Source organism: Macaca nemestrina, chromosome 7 (genome assembly GCF_043159975.1).
Source record: "Macaca nemestrina isolate mMacNem1 chromosome 7, mMacNem.hap1, whole genome shotgun sequence".
Classification (NCBI taxonomy): Eukaryota; Metazoa; Chordata; class Mammalia; order Primates; family Cercopithecidae; genus Macaca; species Macaca nemestrina.
Window position 1 is genome coordinate 49,558,433 of NC_092131.1, and position 24,869 is coordinate 49,583,301.

A 24,869-nucleotide genomic window follows, 5' to 3' on the forward strand; every position below is an offset into this window, starting at 1 on the left:
AGTCCTTTAGACAGGAAAATATGCAAAATGTCACTGTTAATCCGACTGGCAAAAATTTAAGATTAAAAGCATTATATGTGACATGGGAAAGGGATCTCATACATTAGGGCAATTTTTCAGTGCCTACTTAAATTATGAATGCTTATATCTTTGAGCCAGCAATTCCATGCCTTAGTATCTAAATCTAGAAAAATAATTTCTCATGAGTACAAAAAAAGGATTTTATACCTAGTATAGTTTGATTAGGGAATAACTGGAACCAATCTAAAAATCCTTCAATAGGAGAATAATTAAACTATGGTATACTACATGGTAGGTAAAAAGAATACAGATCTTCAGGATTTATGTTAAATTTTAAAAAGCCTTTGCAACTAGCTTTTTAAAATTTAAAATTGCACAACAAAATATACGCACACCTCAAAATTATATACTAAGCCAGAAATGGTGGCTCACGCCTATAATCCCAGGACTTTGGAAAGCTAAGGTAGGAGGATCACTTGAGGTCAGAAGTTGGAGATCAGCCTAGGCAACAGAGTGACACCCCATCTCTACAAAAAATAAAAAATTAGCTAGGCATGGTGCATGCCTATAGTCCCAGCTATTCTGGGGGCTGAGGTGGGAGGATTGCTTGAGTCCAAAAGTTTGAGGCTGCAGTGAGCTGACTGAGCCACTGCACTCCAGCATGAACAACAGACTGAAACTCTGTCTCAAAAAAATTCATACATATATATACACACACACATATACATATACACAAATATATTTTTATACATATACAAATGGTTAATGCTTAGAAAAAGATCTGGAGAAAATAGAATTCTAACTTCCGCATTGCTGGTCTAGCCAGGACAGCACAATAACAGGCTGACAGCTCTCAAAATCAACACTGGAGTAACTACAGAGGTGAAAAAGAACCCATAGATTCTGAGAACTAAAGTAAAAGTTGTGCAAACCCGCTGGAAAGACAGACAGTTAACTTAAACTGGTATGTGTGGAAAGAAAGGGGCTGCATCCTAGGGAAGAGGCTGTGTGGAGGAGCTTCGTGACAGGAATGACTGGAGAAAAGTGCTTGTTTCTTCCTCCATTAATTTGAGATCACTGCTTGCCCCACAACCATAAAAGTCTTCTTGTCAACAACCCCAGCTGCAAATGCTGGCGCCCCAGAGTAATATCAGGGAACATGAAGGCCTAGCTATGGTGACAACTATAGATGAAATCTGTCCAGAAGCCCATCCGTGGGCATTCATTCCTTCACCTTCTTCCCCTCCAAACCCCAGGACTAGCGGATTATAAACCCTCTCAAAGCAACTTCTTCCTAAGGGCTTAAAGACAATAATCACCAGAAGAGCTATATAGTGGAGTAACAGCAAACAGCAGGGACAGTGACCAAGGGTGGCTCTGTGCTACCTGAGGCTCTCCTCCCTAGGGCTCTCTCCTCCCCTCTTCTTCAACTCTCTGAAACAGACCATGGACTGGTTTTATCCTTACCCAAATTCTCAGACAGAATAGTTGATCCCATCAGTGAAATATGAACTCACAGGTCAAAAGAACCAGATACCTGAGAAGTCAATAAGTTTAAAAAAGAAAAAAAAACAGACAACAAAGTGAATGATATTAATCAGACAGACAGACACAGAGTAGGTGATAAGAAAATACATTAAAATGCAAAGCAAAAAAAAAGAAAACAAAAATGTCAAGTACGAAAAATACAATAAATGGGATAAACAGTATGGTAGAGAACAAATTAATAGTTAGCAGATCAGATTGGGGAGCTCTCCCAGAACGGAGAAGAAAAGAAAGAGATAGAAAATTTAAGGTATAAAAATAGAAATAGAAGTGTCAATATCTAGAAATAAGAGTTTGGGAGGCAGGGGGTGGAAATGAAAGGGAGAAAGAAATAATGAAGATAAATTTCCCAGCATCTAAAAGATAAAAAGGTCTGATAAAATTGAACAGATAAATACAGATATTAGTGATTTTCAAAAAGAAAACTGGGATTAGTCAGTGGAATTTATAAATTATGCAGACACTTCTGCTATTTGCCATCTCTTTTTGTACCATTTGCTTGTCTCATTCTCACTCTCTCCTTCCCTCTCCCTCTTTCTCTCTCCTTTTCCCGCGTACATGCACTCTCTCTCTGTACATGCACTTTCTCTCTCTCCCGTCCCTTCTTTCTCTCTCTCAACTTACTGGTTTCGATACTAAGCACCTTAGTTTCTGCAGCTATGAGAGTACGTTTTTGAATTTAGCAACACAGACATCACAACTAATATTTTTCCGGTGAAATCAATTTTTGGTCTGTTGCTAACTAAAGTTACAGAAAATTTAATTATTTTAAATTTAGAAGGAATATGTTAAGGAATATGTTAAGCTTTCATTTTTTCCCATTACTAAATTTTATATCTTCTCCTATCTTTCCTAATCATTTAAAGTTTTAAGAATAAAAATAGGAAATAAAACCAATCATCTCCTTGGGCCCTATATAGTCTTTAGATCTCCAGCTCATCTAAAGCCAGTTAACATTTGTTCATGCAAAGACAACCAGATATGATAGAAACAGCACTATAGATCAAGAATCCTAGTCCCAGCTCCATCATTAACCAGTCTGAATGACAATGTTGTATATTTCTACCTGGAATTTCCTTAAGCACCTTAAATTTGATGTGTATATCAAACTCATTACTTTCCCCATAAAATCTGGCACTCTTCTCTCTGCACTTCTAAGCCAACAACTCTACAATCACCTACCCAGGCTCCCAAGGTAGGAACTTCAAGATTATCCTTAAAAAAAAAGCTTCTTTACCTTTCTCAACCAATGACCAATTACTGTCAATCCTATGCCCTTAAATTTAAATCTCTCTCCTCTCTATTTCTGCTGTAACTGTCTTTGTTCATATTATCATTCTCTCTTGCTGGGTCTACTACAGTGGTGTTCTGACAGATCCCCCCCGTCTCCCTCATTTGTTTATGGCTTCATACTCCTTCCTAAGGCAACTCCTTTGCCCAAAAACCTTCATGGGTTCCACAGTGCCCAAGCCTTAACATGGCCTAAATAAAATGTTCTTTATGATCATCTGGTTCAATCTACTTCTCCACACATATCTGATTCTTTATCTAAAGTTCTAGCCACACAGAAATTTTCAATACTTTCCAAATATGCTTTAATATTTCTTGGCTCTCATCCCTTAACAAATGGTATTTCTGCTTCTGAAATGCCCGTCCCCCCTTTCATTGCTGCCTGCAAAGTCCTACTCCATCTTTAAAGACTGACATCAATGTAATATTGTGTATGAAGTGTCATCTAACTTCAAGCAGAGTCTTTTCTCCTGTGTGTTCATATAGCTTGTAAATACAGCTTGTAAATACAGCTATTTGATCAGTTATTGCACTGTTGAATAATTACTTGTGTAAGCCCTTATCTTCCTTCATGACTGTAAGCTGCTTAAAGGTAGGGGTCATGTCTTATTTATCTTTGTATCTTTTCCCAGGTTGTGTCTGGCATATAACGGATACTCAATAAATAATTGCATAATGAATGAATAATCCTCACAAAGCTTTAGCTTTTTTAGCTGTAGAATAAGGTGGTTGGAACAGATGGTCTAAATTCCTTTCAGTTATAAAACTCTACAGTTCTATGACTCCAAGTTAAAATTGCTATAACACTGACCCTTGAAAAAACAAAATACTAGCATGCTTTAACTAGTAGTAAGAATATTTTAATTTTTTTCCTGTATTTATATCTAACCAAAAAAAAACGTCATTAAAGTTAAAAAGTACCTCTGAATGACAGACTGCTTGCTGTGAAACTGCTGACTCCTGGTTTTGTTTAGCAAGAACAGAAAGAATTGCATCTGCATGAAATTTTTTATGGGGCATCCTAATCACTTGCCCTTCACTAGGAGGATCATCTTCCTAAAAGAAATGTAAAGACAATTAATAAAAATAAATTATTTCGAACAATTGCGTTTTTCTCAATTTAAGATTAATAAAAACTTAGCAGTCATGAAATGATGGTATTAGCATTTTTGGAAAGGAGATGAACTCTTTATTTTCATCCAGTTCTCATTTCCATTTGTCTATAATAAAAGCCCTCTACCTTTGCCTCAAATATAAACCACAGTATAATTCGGTAACACGTAAACTGGAAATTATAAAAACATAAAAATCAAACCGTCTGTCCCATGCAGTTGAGCTACTATGAATCTTAAATGTTTTTTACGATAGCACTGTTTTTGGGTCACAGCCTCCTCTTGGTATTTCTGCAGTAAAGCAATGCCACAGTGTGGCAATGGGGGCAAAGCATTGTAATGCTGCAACCTGGACCACAAGCAAAAATGAAAAACTGCAGAAGTATGGTATGGCAGCGATAGACCTCAATGTCCCTTTGCCTTTGGGCTGACATCCGGCTTACTTGGTGAGGGCGCTGGTATTGAAGACCCTCACTGGAGCACCCTGTATAGGCTTCTTCGTGCCTCAAAATAGGCTCGTCTCAACAATGAGGAACAGTGTGGGCCTCAGAGTCCAACAAAGGAGACTATCTTATAAATACAGGTATTAACATGATTTTAAATTATAAGTACCTATCCCCTAGCTATGTATAGATAAATGCCAACGGGTACATGACTTCGAGTTATTTGGGGTTTTTCCAGATTGTACTTTTGTATTTGACTTTATTATGAATTTGTAGCATAAGATTTAGGCGTAGTAAAAATAGCAAAATTAGAATTTAGTTTCAAATGTAGAAAAACAGAAACAAGTTATAATTTAGTCTTGGTTCGGTTTAGCTATTTACTTTAAATAAATTTAAACATGCTTTGCCACTTGAAAAAGTTCAAAGAAAGGAGAAAAGTGCTATCATGGTACACTAAAGAGGCCAAATGTTAGTAATGCTTCTCTGAAAATAAAGATATCTCATTTATGCCTTCTTCCCATATTATTTCATAAAAGTGATTGCTGTGCTCTCTTCACAATTAACTCAACCAATTACTTGCAATAAATAATTACTGTTTAAAAATTGTTTCATTAAAATCTTATCAAAAACTTATTAATGAAGTATTTTCATAGGCCTATGTGAAATAACTTTAAAAAACAGCAACAATGCTTTAAAAAGATGTGAATAAATATAGATGATAGTTGAGTACAATTATCTTTCCTTGCTTAGGTTGTTTAAAAATATATAAAGTAAAGATTTCTATTCCTTAATGATTTTTTCAAAAGAAAATTCTTACTATCATTTCTATATATTTATATATAATGTGATATTTTTAAATACCAACTTTTCCTTCTACAGAGATAGATAAAAACTAGAAAGGGTTAGCATCCCTGGACCTCATTTTTCTTTTTAAGCCATTAAATTTAAACATTTATTAGCACAAAGAATTATAATCATGGTTAGGGAAAAATAACAAATGTATTATAAGAGAGTTGGTTGAAATAGGTAAGAGCCTGCTTAAATATTGTAAAGACAACATACAGAGGTAACAATTTGCAATCAGCTAGATTTCATTACCTAATTACATTAAATGTATTTTTTTTCCCTAGAGCCACAAGGGTGAATAATAACTTTTTTTCATTCTCACAATTATAAGATTATATAATGAAATGTGCAAGAAGCCCTAAATTATTTCATGGTTATTTTACTAAATTTTGTGTCTATAACTCAAAAAATTGAGAAAAAACCTGATCAATGGCAACCAATTCATAAAGATATTCTTCCTATCAGAATTCAGTGTTGGAGTCGATCGTTACTTACCATTTCAACAGCATCATGCAGAGTGCTGGATAAGCTATCATTAAGGTTTGTCAGGTACAGTCCTACATCTTCTAAAACTAGAAATTAAAATATAAAAATTTAGAAAAAAAAAAAGAAACACAAATTTAGTAAATAATCTGACCACAAAGCCATAGCATATTAGATTCAAAATTATACTGCAATGGAAATATTGGCAAAGTTTATAAACAAGTAATTCACAAACTACTCAATCTTGCCAGTTTTTTAAAAGTATAATTTATAACAAAGATGAGAATTTTGTTTAACCTCCAAGTTTGTTAGAAATTAAAAACTATAAATATCAATTGTAGTTATGAAATTGAGAAACGGGTACTCTCATATACTGTTGATATAATTAAAACAGATTAAGAGCTAACAATCCTTTCTAGAACTTAAAGCAATAAAGTAGACTAAGCAATTTCACTTTAAGGCATGTATTCTAAGGAAGAGACTAGATAAGTGCACCAAAAATATATATACATGAAAGGATGGTAATTAGAGAGTTGTGTATAGACTGAAAGCATTGAAAACAATCTAAATGTCTTCTATTAAGGGAGTAAATAGACTACACAGCCATAAAAGAAAAATAAGAAAACTATGGAGTCATATTAAAAGATATCCACAATACATTATTAGGTAAAAAAAAAATTCAGCTTTCAGGCTGTGTGTGGTGTTTCAGGCCTACAATTTCAGCCCTTTGGGAGGCCAAGGCGTGCGGATCACTTGAGCTCAGACGTCTGAGACCAACCTGGGCAAAATGGCGAAATCTCATCTCTACAAAAAAATATAAAAGTTAGCCCGGCATGGTGGCACATGCCTGTAGTCCCAGTTACTCAGAAGGCTGAGGTGGGAGTATTGCTTGAGCCCGGGAAGTTGAGGCTGCAGTGAACCATGATCACGCCACTGCACTCTAGCTTGGAGGACAGAGTGAGAACCTGTCTCAAAAAAAAAAAAAAAAAATTCAGGTTTCAAAACAATATGCATAATAAGATCCTATTTTTAAAGGTAAACATACATCCACAGACAAAAAAGACTGGAAAGGTCTACCCAAAACAATTAATAGTGATATTATTTCTAGAGGGTGGGATTATGAGGAAGATTTTACTTTCTGAAGTTAAGACCCAGAAAAGTTAACTAAATTGCATTGAGCTCCCCATTCTTTCTACTGTACCATGTTAAATCTTGAAAGTTAAGTAAAAACACTTTAAACAGGAAAGTATTACTTAGGGGATTACCATAATCTAACAAGTGAAATCAATTAATACAAATTAACTTACTCTTGGGGGCCAATTTTTGACCACAGCTAAATAAAATCTCTCCTTCAGAGACGGGTTTATCTAAAGTTTCAGTTTCAGTAACAGTAACACTCAATGTGCTCTCCAGTGTTGATGAATCAGAACCTGGCATCTGTGAAGGGGAAGGGGCCTTGGTGCCAGCAGGAAATGGCATAAAGGAAACTGGCTCTGGAGGTGGAGGCTGAGCAGGGAAATCCATACTCTCTGGTTCTTCATCCTTAGCCACAGACATTACACTAAGAAAATAAACACATATTTTGAGCTTGTTAGGTCACTGAAGGCCTGTATTCATTTTGATATAAAAAATAGACTTGAAGACTATGTCTCCTTTAGCGAAATATTTTCTTAAATCTGCACTACTATAATTAACAAGATTTTTAAAAATTGTTTTCATGCTTTAATCATAGGCCATCTTGAAAGCTCTTCCAGACATCAAATAAATCTACATAGAGATATATAAAAATACAAAAGTTAACTGATGATAGTAAACAATGACCCACAATAGTGAGAAATTGTTTTCTATTTTATTAACAATGTAATAGATACCTTTATTTCTATCTGTTTCAAACCTTTTAAGAAAAAAGGTGAAGGTATAATTTGATAATTTTTCAAAACTCAAAATTTATGAAAGTTCTTTCTTTCAAAGTATAAGGTAGTTTATAAACTATCTGTGGTTTATAAAGCTTTGTATAATATTTCTATGTTTTCAACGGATTACAGAAGTCAAACGTAAGTTGAAATGTACAGTTACTAGTGAGTATGTTCTCATTTACATAGCTCTTGGATGAAGTTCTTCTTGAGGTGAGTTAGGGTTCTCTTCTTCCAGTGGCAGGTCTCCATCACCCCATGGCTTGGGAAGCTCTGGGCTCGATACCTTCAATTTATCAATGGAAATATCTGACAAAGTTGGGGTAAAAACTGCCACCGCTGGAGGAGGTGTAGTAGTAGGGGTAACCGTTGGAGTTTTAACAAGCGTGATGGCAGGCATATCATCTCCTAAAGATTTTTTTTTTAAAAAAAGAAAAAGATAGTAGTCAGTAAAGAACTCCATAGGATGGCATGATACATTGCTTCAGATATCCTTTACCATTTTAGCACACAAATAATGGCAATTATAATTAATAATAATAATGACAATGGTGGTAGCCATTAATGTGAAAATCCCTAAATTTAATAAAGCATTAAAAAATACCCTTGAGAAGATATAATTTTTAATACTTAAAGTAGTCTAAGCATCTATTCAATTATATACTTTTTTTTTTTTTTGAGACAGAGTCTCACTCTATCACCCAGGGTGGAGTGCAATGCTGCGATATCGGCTCACTGCAACCTCTGCCTCCCGGGATCAAGCAATTCTCCTGCCTCAGCCTCCTGAGTAGCTGGGATTACAGGCACATGCCACCACGCCTGGCTAATTTTTGTATTTTTAGTAGACAGGGGTTTCACCATGTTTGTCAGGCTGGTCTCAAACTCTTGACCTCGTGATCCACCTGCCTCAGCCTCCCAAACTGCTGGGATTATAGGTGTGAGCCACCATGCCTGGCCTCAATTACAGACTTAAAGAAGTTGCAATCAATTCCTAAATTTCCTTGTGAGAAAAAAATGATTTACTAAAACCTAGTAAGCAACAAGTACATATACAATAATCTCAAAAAGCATCTTATAAGACAATCATGAAACTGTATTTAATAGTTGCTAATATTAAAACTGAGTTATAGAAATAAAGTTTCTACCTTTTTCAGCATATATTTCTTTCACAGGAAAAGTCATATCATGATCTGAATCACAGGGAGAAGAATCTGGAGTCTTTACCAAAACACACTCCTTAGTAGGTGATGAAGGTGAGCAAGGAGGCGTAGGCTGTGGAGTAGCCAGTGGGGTACACACTCTTGCCTAAAATAAATTAATACAATAAGATAAACTGTGTTTATAATCACCCAAATAAAAGTAATTTGAAATAATAACATGAACTCATTCATAGGCTACATATAATTTAAATTGATGGTGGGGTTAAGTACCCTACCTCTTGAACCTCTACCTGTTAGTCAACAACTGGCCTGCAGAAAGTCGCAGGCAATTGAAATAACTCTGCCTCTGAAGTGGTCTCCACAGAATTCTAAGGCACCCTATTTTAAAATAGAGAAGAGGTAATTTACATTCCTACCAACAGTGTATAAACATTCCCTTTTCTCTGCAGCCTCACTAGCATCTGTTGGTGTGTATTTTGCTGTTATTAGTTTGTTTTTAAAATTTTTAATTTTTAATTTTTGTGGGTACATAGGAAGTGTATATATTTATGGCGATCTGTTTTTTTTTTTTTTACTTTTTAATAATAGCCATTCTGACTGAAATGGTATCTCACTGTGGTTTTAATTTGCATTTTTCTGATGATTAGTGATGATGAGCATTTTTTCATATGTTTGTTGACGGCTTGTATGTCTTCTTTTGAGACCATACTGGGTATATACCCCAAGGATCATTATACCAAAAAGACACATGCACTCATAAGTTCATTGCCACACTATTCACAACAGCAAAGATGTGGAGTCAACCTAGGAGCCCATCAATGGTGGACTGAATAAAGAAAATGTGGTATACATACATCATGGAATACCACACAGCCACAAAAAAGAACAAAATCATGTTATTTGCAGCAACATGGATGGAGCTGGAGGCCATAATCCTGAACAAACTGAGGAAGAAAAAAACAAATACCACATGTTTTCACTTATAAGTGAGAGCTAAACATTCAGCACACATAGACATAAACATGAGAACAGTAGACACTGTGGACTATGATGGCAGGGGGCAGGAGGGAAGAAGGGGGGAATGGGTTGAAAAACTACTTTTGGGTACTATGCTCACTATCTGGGTCCAATATATCCATATAACAGTCCTGGCCGGGCGCGGTGGCTCAAGCCTGTAATCCCAGCACTTTGGGAGGCCGAGGTGGGCGGATCACAAGGTCAGGAGATCGAGACCACAGTGAAACCCCGTCTCTACTAAAAATACAAAAAATTAGCCGGGCGCGGTGGCGGGCGCCTGTAGTCCCAGCTACTCAGGAGGCTGAGGCAGGAGAATGGCGTGAACCCAGGAGGCGGAGCTTGCAGTGAGCCGAGATCGCGCCACTGCACTCCAGCCTGGGCAACAGCGTGAGACTCCGTCTCAAAAAAAAAAAAAAAAAAAAAAAAAAAAAAAAAAAAACAACAGTCCTACACATGTACCCCCTATACCTAAAATAAAAGCTGAAATTTTAAAAATAAAGAAGACAGAAAGATTAAACAGACAAAGCTGAAGATCAAACCCAATTACAAACATGAAGGAAAGGCATAAAACAGAAAGGAAGCATTTTAACTGATTGACAAGATACCAAACAAAAAATCAGCCTTTTGGAACACACAAAAAACTGAGTATATAAAAAGTAATGGAAGGATAAGAAAAAGTGGGAGTTAGAGAGAAGCGAAGACAGCAGGGAGATGGAAAGTACTGGAGAAGGAAAAATGTAACAATTTAATATTAATTTGTTGAATAGGTAATCATTCAAATGGTTCAAACTTCAAAAGGTACAAAAGGATAGTGAAAATTAAGTGTGTCTCCTGCTCTTGTCCTTTCTACCTAGAGCCCTTCCTCAGAGTTATCAAATAATCTTGACTTCAGTCATTTCATGTGTATGACATATGGATATATCTATGGACTAAGTTCCCAGAAATGGGACTGCTCAATTAAAGAACTAATTATGTTTTTAATTTGAATAGATATTGCCAGCTTTCCTGATACAGGATTTTACTATTTTACACTACCACCAGAAGGTAGGAAAATGACAACTTCCCCCAGAATTATCAAACTTTTAGAGTTTTGCCTATTTGACAGTAAAAATTGCATTTCAATAACTTGTTTTCTTATTATCTATGAGGCTGATCATCTTCATCTTTTTATATGTACACGGGTGATTTGTATTTCTTCTATGTGTATGAACTGTCTGCTCTTGTCCTCTGACCATTTTAAAAATACATTATTTGGGCCAGGCACGGTGGCTCACGCCTGTACTTCCAGCACTTTTGGAGGCTGAGACAGGTAGATCATGAGGTCAGGAGTTCGAGACCGCCTGGCTAACATGGTGAAACCTCGCTTCTACTAAAAATGCAAAAATTAGCTGGGTGTGGTGGCGGGCAACCGTAATCCCAGCTACTTAGGAGGCTGAGGCAGGAGAATCATTTGAACCTGGGAGGCAGAGGTTGCAGTGAGCCAAGACAGCACCACTGCACTCCAGCCTGGGCGACATGAGTGAAACTCCGTCTCAAAAAAAAAAAAAAAAAATATATATATATATATATATAATATATAATTTGACTTTTTCTTCATTCTAAAAAGTCTTTATATAAGGTGATTATGCTTTATTTATTCTGTATTATGGGTTGCAAATTAAGATGCAATTTAAAACCATGAAGCATATTAGAATTTCTATAGCATTGCTTAATAATTAGTGTACTCTTAGCCTTCATTTTAAAATGAAAGAAGTACACTATGTCTTTTTTTCTTCTTGACTGCATAAACATAGAGCATGGAAGTGTTGTTTTCAAATATAACACTATATTTAATATATATAACTCAGCATGATTAAAGAATCCGAAAGTATTCTTCTAGTATTGGTAATGGATAATAAAAATGATAAACTATTAGTAACTGAGTATTTATTTACCAAGTTCTAGGCACTAGATTAAGCTCTGTCCATATATCATCTCACTTAATCTTCCACAAAACTTTGGCTAAGAAAACAGTACCATAAAGATGTCAATCCTTCTTAAATGAAACCAGTCAAAATTGGTTTAATTCCCACTGAAATCTCAACAATATTTTTTATAGAACTTAAGAACTAACTTTAAAATATATGTAAGAGATTAAAAGGCCAAGAAAAGCCATGACAATTCTGAAGATAAAGAGTGATAAGTCGCAGGCTGGGAGTAGTGCTTGCCCTACTAGATATTCAGTAAGCAGATTTTGGCAAAGCCATGGTCATTTAAACTAAGTATTCTATCTTTATTACAGAGATAAAACTAAAGTAGTGGAGCTTGGAATTCAAATTCCAAGTTTTACCAACCCCAAAGTCCAAGCTCTTTACCCTGGTTTTCCCACATTTTCTCATCCAATTACCCTCCTGAAAATACATGCAATACATAGGCAAAAAGCAAACCAAAGTAATTGGCATAGAAAAAACCATAACCCTGACCACATCTGTACTACATATATTCCCAATGAGCTCATAAAGCACAGATCAAAACTACAGATCAAATCTTTGGCACACTAATCACATTATACCACAACAATCTCTACAAAAGTAAAATACAGTATATAACTTTATGTTTATACATAGAATGATGTTTAAATGTTTCACGTATGTAAAATGATGTCCTTGTGATCTATAGGATCAGAAGTAACTACAGTTTTAAATAGCTGGTAATACAGAGTAAATTTTGGCTTCGTATAATAGGTTATAAATTCTTTTTAACACAAGTAAGGTTGATTAAACAAGCAATAAAAGTTCTTGAAATGTATTTTCTCTTAAAGATTAAAAATATCAGTTTATATAATAACGCAAAGCAATATATGATCCTTGGCTATATCTTGATTTAAAAAAAACTATAAAGGATATTTTTCAAACAATTAGGGAAATCTAAATATAGTCTCTATATTCTATATTACTAACATGTCAGTGTTAAATTTGGGGGGTCTGATAATGTTTGGTTATGTAAGAAAGCAACTTGTTCTGTGGTGATACTGCTGATGCTTCTGAGGTAAAGTGTTATGCTGTCTGTAACTTTCAAATGGTTTTTAAAGGATATATATACATAGCAGATATAAAGAGATTTTTATAAGTGTGCCAAAATATTATCAATCAATAAATATGAATGACCCTTGAATAAGTAACTAAATAAAAACATAGGTTTGAACTGTGAGAGGCCAATCATACAAATTTGGTTTTTTCAACCAAATGTGGATCAAAAACAGTATTCATGAGATAAGAAATGCATATATATAGAGGGCTGATGTTTTATATTCTTCAGTTTTACAGGGCCAACTATGAGACTTGAGTATGCAAGGACTGGCCAATTTTCCATGTATACCAATAACTGTATAGGTAAAAGGTGTACAGATGTTCATTGTATCATATTTTCAACTATTGTATAGATTTAAAAGTTTTTAAAATAAAATGCTGGGGGAAATGTTACTTTAATCATAGCAACAAGGAATAAAATTCTACCACAAGTTGGGCATGGTGGCTGGTGCCTGTAATCCCAGCTACTCAGGAGGCTGAGGCAGGAGGATCACTTAAGCCCAGAAGTTCAAGACCAGCCAGGGCAATATATAAAGACCATGTCTCTAAAAATGATAATACTTCTACCACAAACCATGATCTTATGGTATGTGGCTTAAAATTCATCTATTTTACTATTCTTCAATAAATGTATCCAAAATTCCCCATACCGGCAAATATGTTTCATTTGTTGAAGCATCCCCAGAAACACCTGTAGCAACAGGACCTTGCTTCTTTGCTTCTCTGTCACCCAGCATGACCTCAATGGTCTCAGCAAGGGCTTCGTTCACAAAATGGTTAATCACGTCTGAGTTCACAGGAACACCAGCATCAACAAAAAGCTGGAGGGCGCCACTGCTTGTTCCTTCCACTAAAAGTAAAAAAAAAATCAGAATGAGTGGGCAAGAAACAAGCTTGCAATTCAAACTTTCATTATTATTATTATTATTATTATTATTATTACTTTTCTTGAGATGGAGTCTCACTCTGTCACCCAGGATGGAGTGCAGTGATATGATCTTGGCTCACTGCAACTGCCACCTCCCAGGTTCAAGCGATTCTCCTGCCTCAGCCTCCTGAACAGCTGGGACTACAGGCATGTGCTACCATGCCTGGCTAATTTTTGTATTTTTAGTAGAGATGGGGGTTTCGCCATGTTGGCCAGGCTGGTCTTGAACTCCTGACATCAGGTGATCTACCTGCCTCGGCCTCCCAAAGTGCTGGGATTATAGACGACAGCCACCACGCCTGGACCAAACTTTCATTCTTAAAAGTTCAGAGATGCCAATATATGTGTATGGAGGTGAGTGGGGGAGGGTGGAAAGAGGAATAAAAATGAAAATACAAACATATCTACTTATGAAAAAGACTAAGTGGACAACTTACATAACAAATATTCTCTGTAAATAAAAAAAAAAAGGGAGACGAAAATTTACTTAGGTGGCCTCTTCTCTACTACTATAGAATTTAGTGATAAAAATGGGCACATTAAATGCCCTCATCTGAATACAACTCACATTTCCAAGAGTATAACAAGAGGAAACTCTGTGACAGATCTCGACTAAAACAAAAGAATGCACTAAATATGAAGGCAAATCTCCCTTCCTTCTAGTTCCAGATACATCAGTTATTAACATCTACTGCAGTTGAGGTGCTTGTTATCTTATGTCCTATAGGTATATTAATTTCTGAATGGGTTGTACTTTTCACTTACATTAATGTACATCAAATTAAGTAAAACTTCCTGAATAGACTTTACTTGACTTAAAGTAGTGATATTTATAAAGCTCCATGTGGAAAATAAGTGGATACTAATCTGTACAACCTGATGGAGATGTGACCTCATCAAAGAGTACTCCTTAAGTAATACAACTATAGTAACAATATCCAGAATTCCCTAAAAAGTGGGTAGAAGTGTAGTGGGATCACTTGTTGATGGGGTAAGTAACAGCAATTTGCTCTTGAGTTACCAGAGCAGAGACTATCACGATCCCAAATTTATATTCAACAATATATGTTGATACATCTCCTTTTTAGTTTCCATAATTCACTCTTTGAGCATGGCCAAAAATCAGAACATCTTTTTTATAAGGCCTAAAATCCCTACCCAGACACTGGCAAAACAAAAGCAAACACCAATCTTTTACAGGGAAGAAAACAGGATCTAAATAACCAATTTGTAAATTGTCTGATTTTCACCAGGAAAACAATTTTCTCATAAATTTGTTGTTCATTTTTGTCCTTCCCTCAAAGATGAGATGATAAAGAAAACCAGGATAGTAACAACAGAAGGCATGTGAGCTATGCTAAACAGGAGAAATTAACCAAATGCAACAATAAACTCTATGAAGCTGGGATATAGGGTATGGCTGAGTGGGGAATGAAGAAGAGTAAAGCAAAGAAAATAGAGCAAATAATAACTCCAAGGCTTTAGAGATTATGCGTGCTGGGAGAATTGTGATATCAAAAATGAGAAGCATTTTAGACATACTAAGGATGAGATGCCAGGGGAGCATCAAGCAGAATATTCACCAACCAGCAGAACTGCAAGTTGTCGGCCCAAATACATGGCTTAGGGTTCATCAACTGACACAGGATAACTAATGTCAGGAGGAAACTGGAAAAAACAGAAAAGAGGGCAAAGCATGGGAACTAGTGAAATAAATGTATTCAAGTAGCAGAAAATAAAATGAGAAAATGAAGGTCTTAAAGAAGTTAAAAAAAAAAAAAAAAAAAAAAACAAGAGGAAGAATAACAGAATGAAGTTTAAGAAGCCAACACCAGGAGAAGAGTTTAAGAATCAGAGATGGTCAATAGTGCCTATGCTTGAGCCATCCACTAAAACAAGGATTTGAAAAAGGATTTGAAGCATTTTTGACAAGCAAATGCTGTGAGAAAGGAGTTTCCTGAAGGAGAGGGCAAAAGAAGGCCAACCCATAAGGACTAAAGAGGAAGTGGGTAATGAGAAATTAAAGTGGTGAATATAGACTCTGAAGTCTAGGATTCGGGCTGTTAAAGGATAGTCTACGAGGGAGAAAGAATAGCTTATCCTGAGGCTGGAAAGAAGAAAAAAGTAGAGATAATGGTAAATAGGAATGAAAAAAAAAAAAAAAAAAAAAAAAAAAAAAACAAAGTTAGAAAAACTTTCACTATCCGATTTCAAGTCTTACTATTAAATTACAGTAATCAATAAGTATGGTATTAGTATAACTTGCAGGTGAATGGGATAGGATACAAAGCCCAAAAACAAGATACACACATACATAACCAACTGATGCTCAACCAAGGTGTTAAGGTAGTTCAATGGAGTAAGGATAATCTTTTCAACAAATGATACTAGAACAGCTGGATATCCATATGCCAAAAAACACCCAAACAAAAAAGAACTTGATCCTTACTTCACACCATAAAACTTAACTCAAAATAAACTAAAACCTAAATGTGTAATCTAAAACCATACATCTTCTAGAAGAAAACATAGAAAACTATCTTAGTGATCTTGGGTTAGCAAAGATTTTTTAAAAACAGCATGCAAAAATCCCTACAAACTACTAGAAAAAGCCTGATAAATTAGTCTTCTTCAAAATCAATCTTTTTGTCTTCAAAATATAATGCTGAGAAAACAAAAAGGCAAAACACAAAGTAGAAGAAAATATTTACAAAACATATCCAATGAAGGACTTGTATCCAGAATAGATAAAATACTTCATACTCAGTAATATGAAGACACAACTCAAACTTAAAAATGGTCAAAAGATTTAAAAAGATTTCACCAAAGTAAATATACAGATGGCAAATAAACACATTAAAAAGTTATACATCATTAGTAATTATACTACTCAGTTATTAGTAGTTAGGGAAATACCTCCACATATGTTCAGAAATGGCAAGAATTATAAACACTGACAACACCAAGTCACCAAGTGTTGGGGAGGATGTGGAGCAACTAAAGTCGCATACACTGCTGGGTGGAATGCAAAATAGTATACTCACTTTTGGAAATGTTTAGCAGTTTCTTATAAAGTTAAACATTTACTTATCATATGACCAAGCAAAATTAAAAGATTTCTTTTTTTTTTTTTTTTTTTTTGAGACTGAGTTTTGCTCTGTCTCCCAAGCTGGAGTGCAGTGGCGCGATCTCGGCTCACTGCAAGCTCCGCCTCCTGGGTTAACGCCATTCTCCTGCCTCAGCCTCCCGAGTAGCTGGGACTACAGGCGCCCGCCACCGTGCCCAGCTCATTTTTTGTATTTTTAGTAGAGACGGGGTTTCACCATGGTCTCGATCTCCTGACCTTGTGATCCGCCCGCCTCAGCCTCCCAAAGTGCTGGGATTACAGGCGTGAGCCACCGCGCCCAGCTAATTAAAAGATTTCTACACAAACATTTGCTTACAAATGTTCGTAGCAGCTTTATTCATAATAGCCAAAAACTGAAAAGACTATGAACGTCCATCAACTGGTAAATGGATTGACAAATTATGGTATATCTATACATTATAGTATTACTACATGCAATAGCATGATTGTCAAAATATTGTGCTAATAAAAGAAGCCAGCCAACAACGGGCTACATATTGCATGATTACATATGTATGAAATTCTAGAAAAGGTAAAAATACAGTAATAGAAAGCAGGTCAGTGTTGTTTGAGGCCAGTGGGCATGAGTGAGGTTTAGGAATTAACTGCAATATAGCATAACGAAGCTTTTGGAGAAGACAGAAATGTTTTTCTATCTCATGATTATGTGGCTAATATATAGCTGTGTGAACTTGTCAAAACTTGTCAAACTGGGCCAGGTGCAGTGACTCACTCTTGTAATCCCAGTGCTTTTGGAGGCTGAGGCAGGAGGACCACTTGAGGCCAGGAGTTTGAGATTAGCCTGGGCAATATAGCAAGACCCCATCTCTACAAAATGTACTGATTGATTGATTGAGATAGAGTCTCACTTTATTGCCCAGGCTGGAGTGCAGTGACGTGATCTTGGCTCACTGCAACCTCCACCTCCTGGGTTCAAGAAATTCTCCTGTCTCAGGTTCCGGAGTAGCTGGAATTATAGGTGTGTGCCACCATACCCAGCTGATTTTTGTATTTTTCATAGAGACAGGGTTTCACCATATTGGCCAGGCTGATCTTGAACTCCTCACCTCAGGTGATCTGCCCTCCTTGGCCTACCAAAGTGCTGGGATTACAGGCGTGAGCCACTGTGCCTGGCCCCAAAATTATTTTTAGCTGGGCATGGTGGTGCATACCTATGGTCCTAATTACTTGGGAGGCTGAGGCAGGAGAGTTGCTTGAGTCCAGGAGTTAGAGGTTACAGTGGGTTATGATCATGTCACTGCAGTCCAGGCTCTAGCCTAGATGACAGAAGGAGACCCTGGCTCTAATTAAAACAAACAAACAAAAAACTTGTCAAACTGTACACTTAGAAGTGGTGACTTTTATGGCAAGTAAACTTACCTCAAAAAAACAAGAAGGAAGTGGAAAGGAAGAAAAATATGAGGAAGAGGGAGAAGGAAAAAATGGGGAAGAGAAGGGGGAGAAGAAAAGGAAAAGGGGGAAGGAGAAAAAGAAGAGGAAGAAAAGAAAAAAAATGGAGAAGAGAAAGGGGGAGAAGAAGAGGGAAGGAGGGAAGGAAAAAAAGAATGGCATAGGCTCCATAAAGAAAGGCTCATTTTAACCATTCAATGAATAATTAAACTCTTGTTGGGTTTCAGGCAAGGACTAGGCACAAAAGGAGAAACATCCTTAAATCCTAAGTAATTTATAATCTAAAGGGTGAGACAGATATGGAAACCAACTTTAATATAATCTGATAATTACTATAACAAAAATATGTACAAAGTACTATGGGGATAACAGAGATTTGGGGTGGGAGGTATGAAGAGTGGTTTAATAATCTGAAAGCTGCAATATGAAATAAGAGGATGAGAGAGAACTAACCATCACCAAAGAAGTACTAGGAAGTAAGGTTAGAAGAACTTACCTTTTGTTACTGGAGAATTTACTTGACCTCTGGAATATATAAATCCACAATGAACTAAAGCTTTTGTCTTTTAATAAAAACAAAAAAGATTCCATTTCACTTACCAATGTCAGAAGTCAGTGGGTTACTTGTCTCACTGACTGAAACACTGATATTAGGTGCAATCTGTTGCTGGATTGGAAAGAGCCCAGAGATAATTCTTGACATTATTTCTTGCTCTACCCTGAGGGGATGGTGGGGTAGATAAAAGTTAAGATTCCTCAATTTGATTGAAATGTAAAAAATGTCAGACGTACCACCCTTAAAAATAACCTTTATCAATGTCACAAACGTGTTGGTGTGAAAGCAGTCATTCTGAAGGTTAAATCTAGAAGAAAAAAAATAAAATGGGCTGGGCATCATGGCGCACACCTGTAATCTCAGCACTTTGGGAGGCCACGTTGGGCAGATTGCTTGAGCTCAGGAGTTCAAGATCATCCTGGGAAACAGGGCAAAACACTGTCTCTACAAAAAATACAAAAATTAGCTGGGCATGGTGGTACGTGCCTATAGTCCCAGCTGCTCAGAAGGCTGAGGTGGGAGGATGGCTTGAGCCCAGGAGGTCGAGGCTGCAGTGAGCCATGATCACACTATGCACTACAGCCTAGGCAATAGAGTGAGACTCTGTCTCAAAAAAAAAAAAAAAAAAAAGTGCCTCTGAAGAAGATAAACCACAGTAAACAGAATCTCCTTGTGGGAGAGAGTTTACGAAATCAAATTAAAATCTTCCAGATTAGTCTAATGAAAAGCTTAAAAGAACTCCTAAACTCAAAATAAGACTTGGACCAATGACTATCTGGCATATCATGTACCTAAACTGTTTGATTTCCACTCTGAGCGCACACATAAAAACCATGTAAGATCAGAGCTAGAAAAGAAGTCTAGCTGCCCTCTCTTCAAGGCAATACACATATAGGCTATATTATAGGTAGTTTTCCTCTTAAAATGTAAAGAAAAAATCTATTTCCAAGGTCATCTTCAGGAAGGAAAAGGGGAACAGGAGGCTTCTAGAACATTTCTTTAGTGCAACTAATAGACTTCTTAAAAATTATTATATAAATAATAGGCATTCATTGTAGAAAATTTAGAAAATATCTAAGAGTTTAAAAAATTGATAAAGCTTGCCTATAATCCTAGGTTCAGGGACAAACACAGTCAATTTGGTATACATGCTTTATCAAACTTTTGTTTTATGCACACATTTTTGTTTTGTTTTGCTTTGTTTTGAGACAGAGTCTCACTCTTTCACCCAGTCTGGAGTACAGTGGCGCAGTCTCAGCTCACTGCAACGTCCACCGCCCAGTCTGGAGGTTCTCCTGTCTCAGTCTCCCGAGTAGCTGAGACCACAGGTGTGCGCCATCGCACCTGTCTAATTTTTGTATTTTGTTTTTTCAGTAGTGACGGGGTTTCACCATGTTTGTCAGGCTGGTCTCGAACTCCTGACCTCAGGTGACCCACTCGCCTTGGCCTCTGGAAGTGCTGGGATTACAGGCGTGAGCCACTGCACCGGCTATATACTTACTTTTGAGTAAAGTCTTATACACTGGGGTTACATTGTTAGTATCCTGCTTTGTTTATATGCCAGTACATTATTAATATCTTTTTATATCACTAAATTTATTCTAAACCTAATTTTCATAATTATATTAATATTCAGCCGTTTTACTTATTCCATAACTTCCTTAAGATTTCTTACAAGTAAAAATACAAATAATAGAGTTCATTTCATATTCATATGTAACAAGTTACATTTGTTATTATAATATGTAACAACAGTAACATATTACAACTTGTTGTTATCAGAATGTAACAAACCTGAACAGTGCCTTTTTTGTAGTGCTAGGTATTATATGGCCTAGTATAGCAGTCCCAACCTTTTTGGCATCAGGGATTGGTTTTGTGGAAGACAATTTTTCCACAGACCAGGGCAGGGGTGATGGGGTAGGGGGTGGGGGCATGGATTTGGGATGAAACTGTTTCAGCTCAGATCATCAGGCATTAGATTCTCATAGGGAGCATGCAACCTAGATCCCTCGCATGCACAGTTTACAATAGGGTTTGTGCTTCTATGAAATCTAATGCCATGGCTGATCTGACAGGAGGTGGAGCTCAGGCAGTAATGCTCACTCACCTGCTGCTCACCTCCTGCTGTGCAGCTTAGTTCCCTAGTTTCTGACAGGCCACAGACCGGTACTGGTTCGTGGCCCTGGGGTTGGGGATCCCTGGCCTAGTAGCAAACCATAATTACTTCCTTAGGATAAGTTTCTGGAAATGAATCACTGGATTAAAGAAATGTACATTTTTTAAGGTTTCCTAATAGTCTACTTTGCCAGAGTAGACAGACCGAGTACAAATATTCAAGGACAAAAACAATATCTCCAACAATAGTTAAGCCCTCAGCATTGTATCAAACACTTTCCAGTGACTAAAGCAAAGAAAGTTTAATAAACAAAAGAAGACAAGGAATACTTTCGATCACAATTTAATACTTTCCATTTATATTTGCTACTATGGTTCTATTCACACCAAAAACATTGTAAACTTACCACTGAATTAAGCTATTTTCCAATGTTTCTTTTCTCTCAATTACTTTATCCAGAATATTGGCAGTGGGCTGAAAAGTAGAAGCAACTGGCGGAAATGGAGGACCATTATATTTTGTAGAATCAGCTTTAACACTTCTGTTAAACTCCAGAATTGGTTCAGAGTCTGGAATTTCATCACATTTTTCCTCTTCCTGGTAGTAACAAAACCAAAACTATTATATTCATGTATTTGTTCAACACCTACTGAGTACCAACTATAGGCAAGGAACTAGGTGAATTAAGAAACACTTCTAAGTTAACCAACAGCATTTCTAATTAGGTGGTATCACATTAATTATAATATACACATTAGTCATACATATCATATTGAGGAACCCTTAACTACACAATCAGTTTGTCTTTTTAGAACCCAATATTCATTTTATGCAATCATAAAATAAACTAGAAAATATAATTATTCCTGCATAAAACACTATTACTTCTCTCAAGAAATGTATGAACTTAATAATTATCATTAAAAAACTGATGCTTCCTGATATGGTATGGATATTTGTCCCCTCCAAATCTCATGTTGAAGTGTGATCCCTAGTGTTGGAGATGGGGCCTGGTGGGCGGTGCTTGGGTCATGGGGGCCGATCTCTCATGAATTGCTTGGTGCCCTCCCCATGGTAATAAGTTAGTTTGTGAGAGAGCTGGTTGTTTAAAGGAGACTGGCACATCCTCCCCTCTCTTTTGCTCCCTCTCTTGCTTTGTGACACATCTGGACCCTCACAGCCTTCTACCTGAGTAAAAGCTTCCTGAGGTCCTGACCAGAAGTAGTTGCTGGCACCATGCTTCTTTTACAGCCTGCAGAGCCATGAGCCAATTAAATCTCTTCACTTTTTTTTTTTTTTTTTAAGACATAGTTTCACTCTTGTCACCCAGGCTGGAGTCCAATGGTACCATCTCAGCTCACTGCAACCTCTACCTCCTGGGCTCAAGCAATTATCCTGTCTTGGCCTCCCGAGATCTGGGATGACAGGCGCCCACCACTATGCCCCGCTAATTTTTGTATTTTTTGGTAGAGACAGGGTTTCACCATGTTGGCCAGGCTGGTCCTGAACTCTTGACCTCAGGTAATTCACCTGCCTCGGCCTTCCAAAGTGCTGGGATTACAGGCATGAGCCACTGGCCTTAAATCATTTTTCTTTATAAATTACCCAGTAATTCCTTTACAACAATGCAAAATGGACTAATACACTACCAAAATCACTATTTGCTCTTATATAACTTACAATTTACATTTAAATATGCAATTAGGTCAGTCATCTTACAAATTATTTGCATTACCACATCATAATCAATAGAGTTATTTCTGGAATTGTTAAATTTTTTATTACAAAATATATCATATGTGTTTAAAAGTAAACAGGGTCCATGTACTGTATCTGTTACATAAATAACATGAATTGCATTTATCTGCTCCCCAACTTTAACAATTATCAACTTATGATCAATCTTGTCTCATCTAGCCACTTTCGCCTTCACATATCATTTTGAAGCAAATCACAGATATCACATCACTTTATCTATAAATAATTCAATCAAAAACACTTTGGGTCTCTCTAAATACTACAACTCAGTAATATTATTCCATTGAAAAATGAAGTCCACAGCTAATAAATGGCAGAGCTACTACAGGAACACTTGTCTTTGAATGCTAAATCCTCTGCTACTTCTATAACCATTTCTTTCACTTGTATATTGCATAAACAATTACCCGGCCGGGCGCGGTGGCTCAAGCCTGTAATCCCAGCACTTTGGGAGGCCGAGACGGGTGGATCACGAGGTCAGGAGATCGAGACCATCCTGGCTAACACGGTGAAACCCCATCTCTACTAAAAATACAAAAAACTAGCCGGGCGAGGTGGCGGGCGCCTGTAGTCCCAGCTACTCAGGAGGCTGAGGCAGGAGAATGGCGCAAACCCAGGAGGCGGAGCTTGCAGTGAGCTGAGATCCGGCCACTGCACTCCAGCCTGGGCTACAGAGCAAGACTCCGTCTCAAAAAAAAAAAAAAAAAAAAAAAAAAAAACAAAAAAAAAAACAACAAGTACCTTTGCTAGGCATTAGGAATATAAAAATGAATAAGGTCCCTGCCTTCAAAATCATCATGTGGCACTCACATAAGAAAAGATACATCGGGGAGCAAATAACATTAATATACTGCACACCTCTGCATATTCTAAAATTGGATTTCATTTTATGATTAACAGAACTGATCCTAGCTCTAAAAGTCAAAGAAACATGATCAAATGTCTTCTTTAAAGTCTAATGACATAATAGTCAAGTAGTTTCAATGCTCTATGATCTTTTCTCCCATCCTTTATAATTTACTTCTGCCTATTTTTCCCTCTGTTTCATTATTTCTATCATTTCTATAACTCTTCCTTCCATATGGGATATTCCTTTGGATTGTAGATTCCTCACAACTTTTTTCTCAATATTAATTAACTGGTCACTTCACCACAAATCCAAAAATCAAAATAGATAAACGTAATAGAATGAAAAAAAAGACAAACTGGAGGAAAAGAAGCCAAAGGAAGTGGAAAGAAAGAAGAAAGCAAGAAACTAGATAGACAAAATCTAGGTGGGAAACGGCAGATAATCATGAAGGCAGATAGGTGATACAGACGAAAGACATTCTAGAATAACAACTTTATAATTTTTAAAATAAAAGTATATTTAACTCAAAAGTAAAAGAAAGTATCTCAAATCACTGTAACATGATATTGATAGTTCAAAGACAGTCAACAACCTGGAAACATACTGGTAGAAAAATAATTTCTCATGGTTTCTAAGGTTTGTTACCTGTACGACATCGATTATTTCATCAAAGTTAGTTCCTGGAAACTTCACCTCTTCTTCATCTACCTTCATAATTTCTGGAGTCTAAGAAAGCATTTTCAGAAAGTGTTTGTTGTGCTTAACACTTTTAAAATTTATAAGTAATTTATCATATTTCCACCTATAGTATAAGCTTATAATTACATGGTCCTTTTTTATCATTTTAATACCCTATTCAGAATTGATTTAATTAGTAAATGAAATCCAAGCTAGTCCCCAAGCCATTAGGTCAACGTTTCAATAGCTTTAAAAAATTAATCAGCTATTTTTCTGTAAAGGACTCCATCAGCAATATCACTTAATTGGTCAACAGGTTGATATAATTGAGACTTCTCTTCTAGAATTAAGATAAAGAAAAGTGTTTACATGTGTAGATATCTAAGTATAAACAAACACAAACTCACACAAAGACAGATACAGAATCAAATAATTCAGGAAAAAAAACCAAAATAGTCATTTTACAAATCTAACCTTTAGGCCTCTTTATATAAAATGTAGTCATGCAATAGCCTTTTACTGAGAGCAGAATGATAAACAGTCTA

General features: G+C 36.4%; 1 protein-coding gene across 15 annotated transcripts in view; it reads right to left on the bottom strand.

Moving 5' to 3' along the window:
- The window catches only part of LOC105473617 (KIAA0586 ortholog), a 123,548-nt gene that overhangs the window by 51,286 nt on the left and 47,393 nt on the right, over positions 1-24,869 (bottom strand). For all 15 annotated transcript variants that reach the window (XR_982355.2, XR_011625835.1, XR_011625836.1 and 12 more), the window contains 9 exons: positions 24,292-24,372; positions 21,445-21,635; positions 18,964-19,082; positions 13,549-13,748; positions 8,799-8,958; positions 7,839-8,061; positions 7,048-7,301; positions 5,753-5,829; positions 3,778-3,912 (listed from right to left, as the gene is read on the bottom strand). Coding sequence is in view for 11 of the 15 variants with exons in the window: in XM_011727479.2 (XP_011725781.2) it covers positions 3,778-3,912; positions 5,753-5,829; positions 7,048-7,301; positions 7,839-8,061; positions 8,799-8,958; positions 13,549-13,748; positions 18,964-19,082; positions 21,445-21,635; positions 24,292-24,372 (1,440 nt within the window). In the remaining 4 variants the exon portion in view is untranslated. The remainder of the gene's footprint in view (positions 1-3,777; positions 3,913-5,752; positions 5,830-7,047; positions 7,302-7,838; positions 8,062-8,798; positions 8,959-13,548; positions 13,749-18,963; positions 19,083-21,444; positions 21,636-24,291; positions 24,373-24,869) is intronic.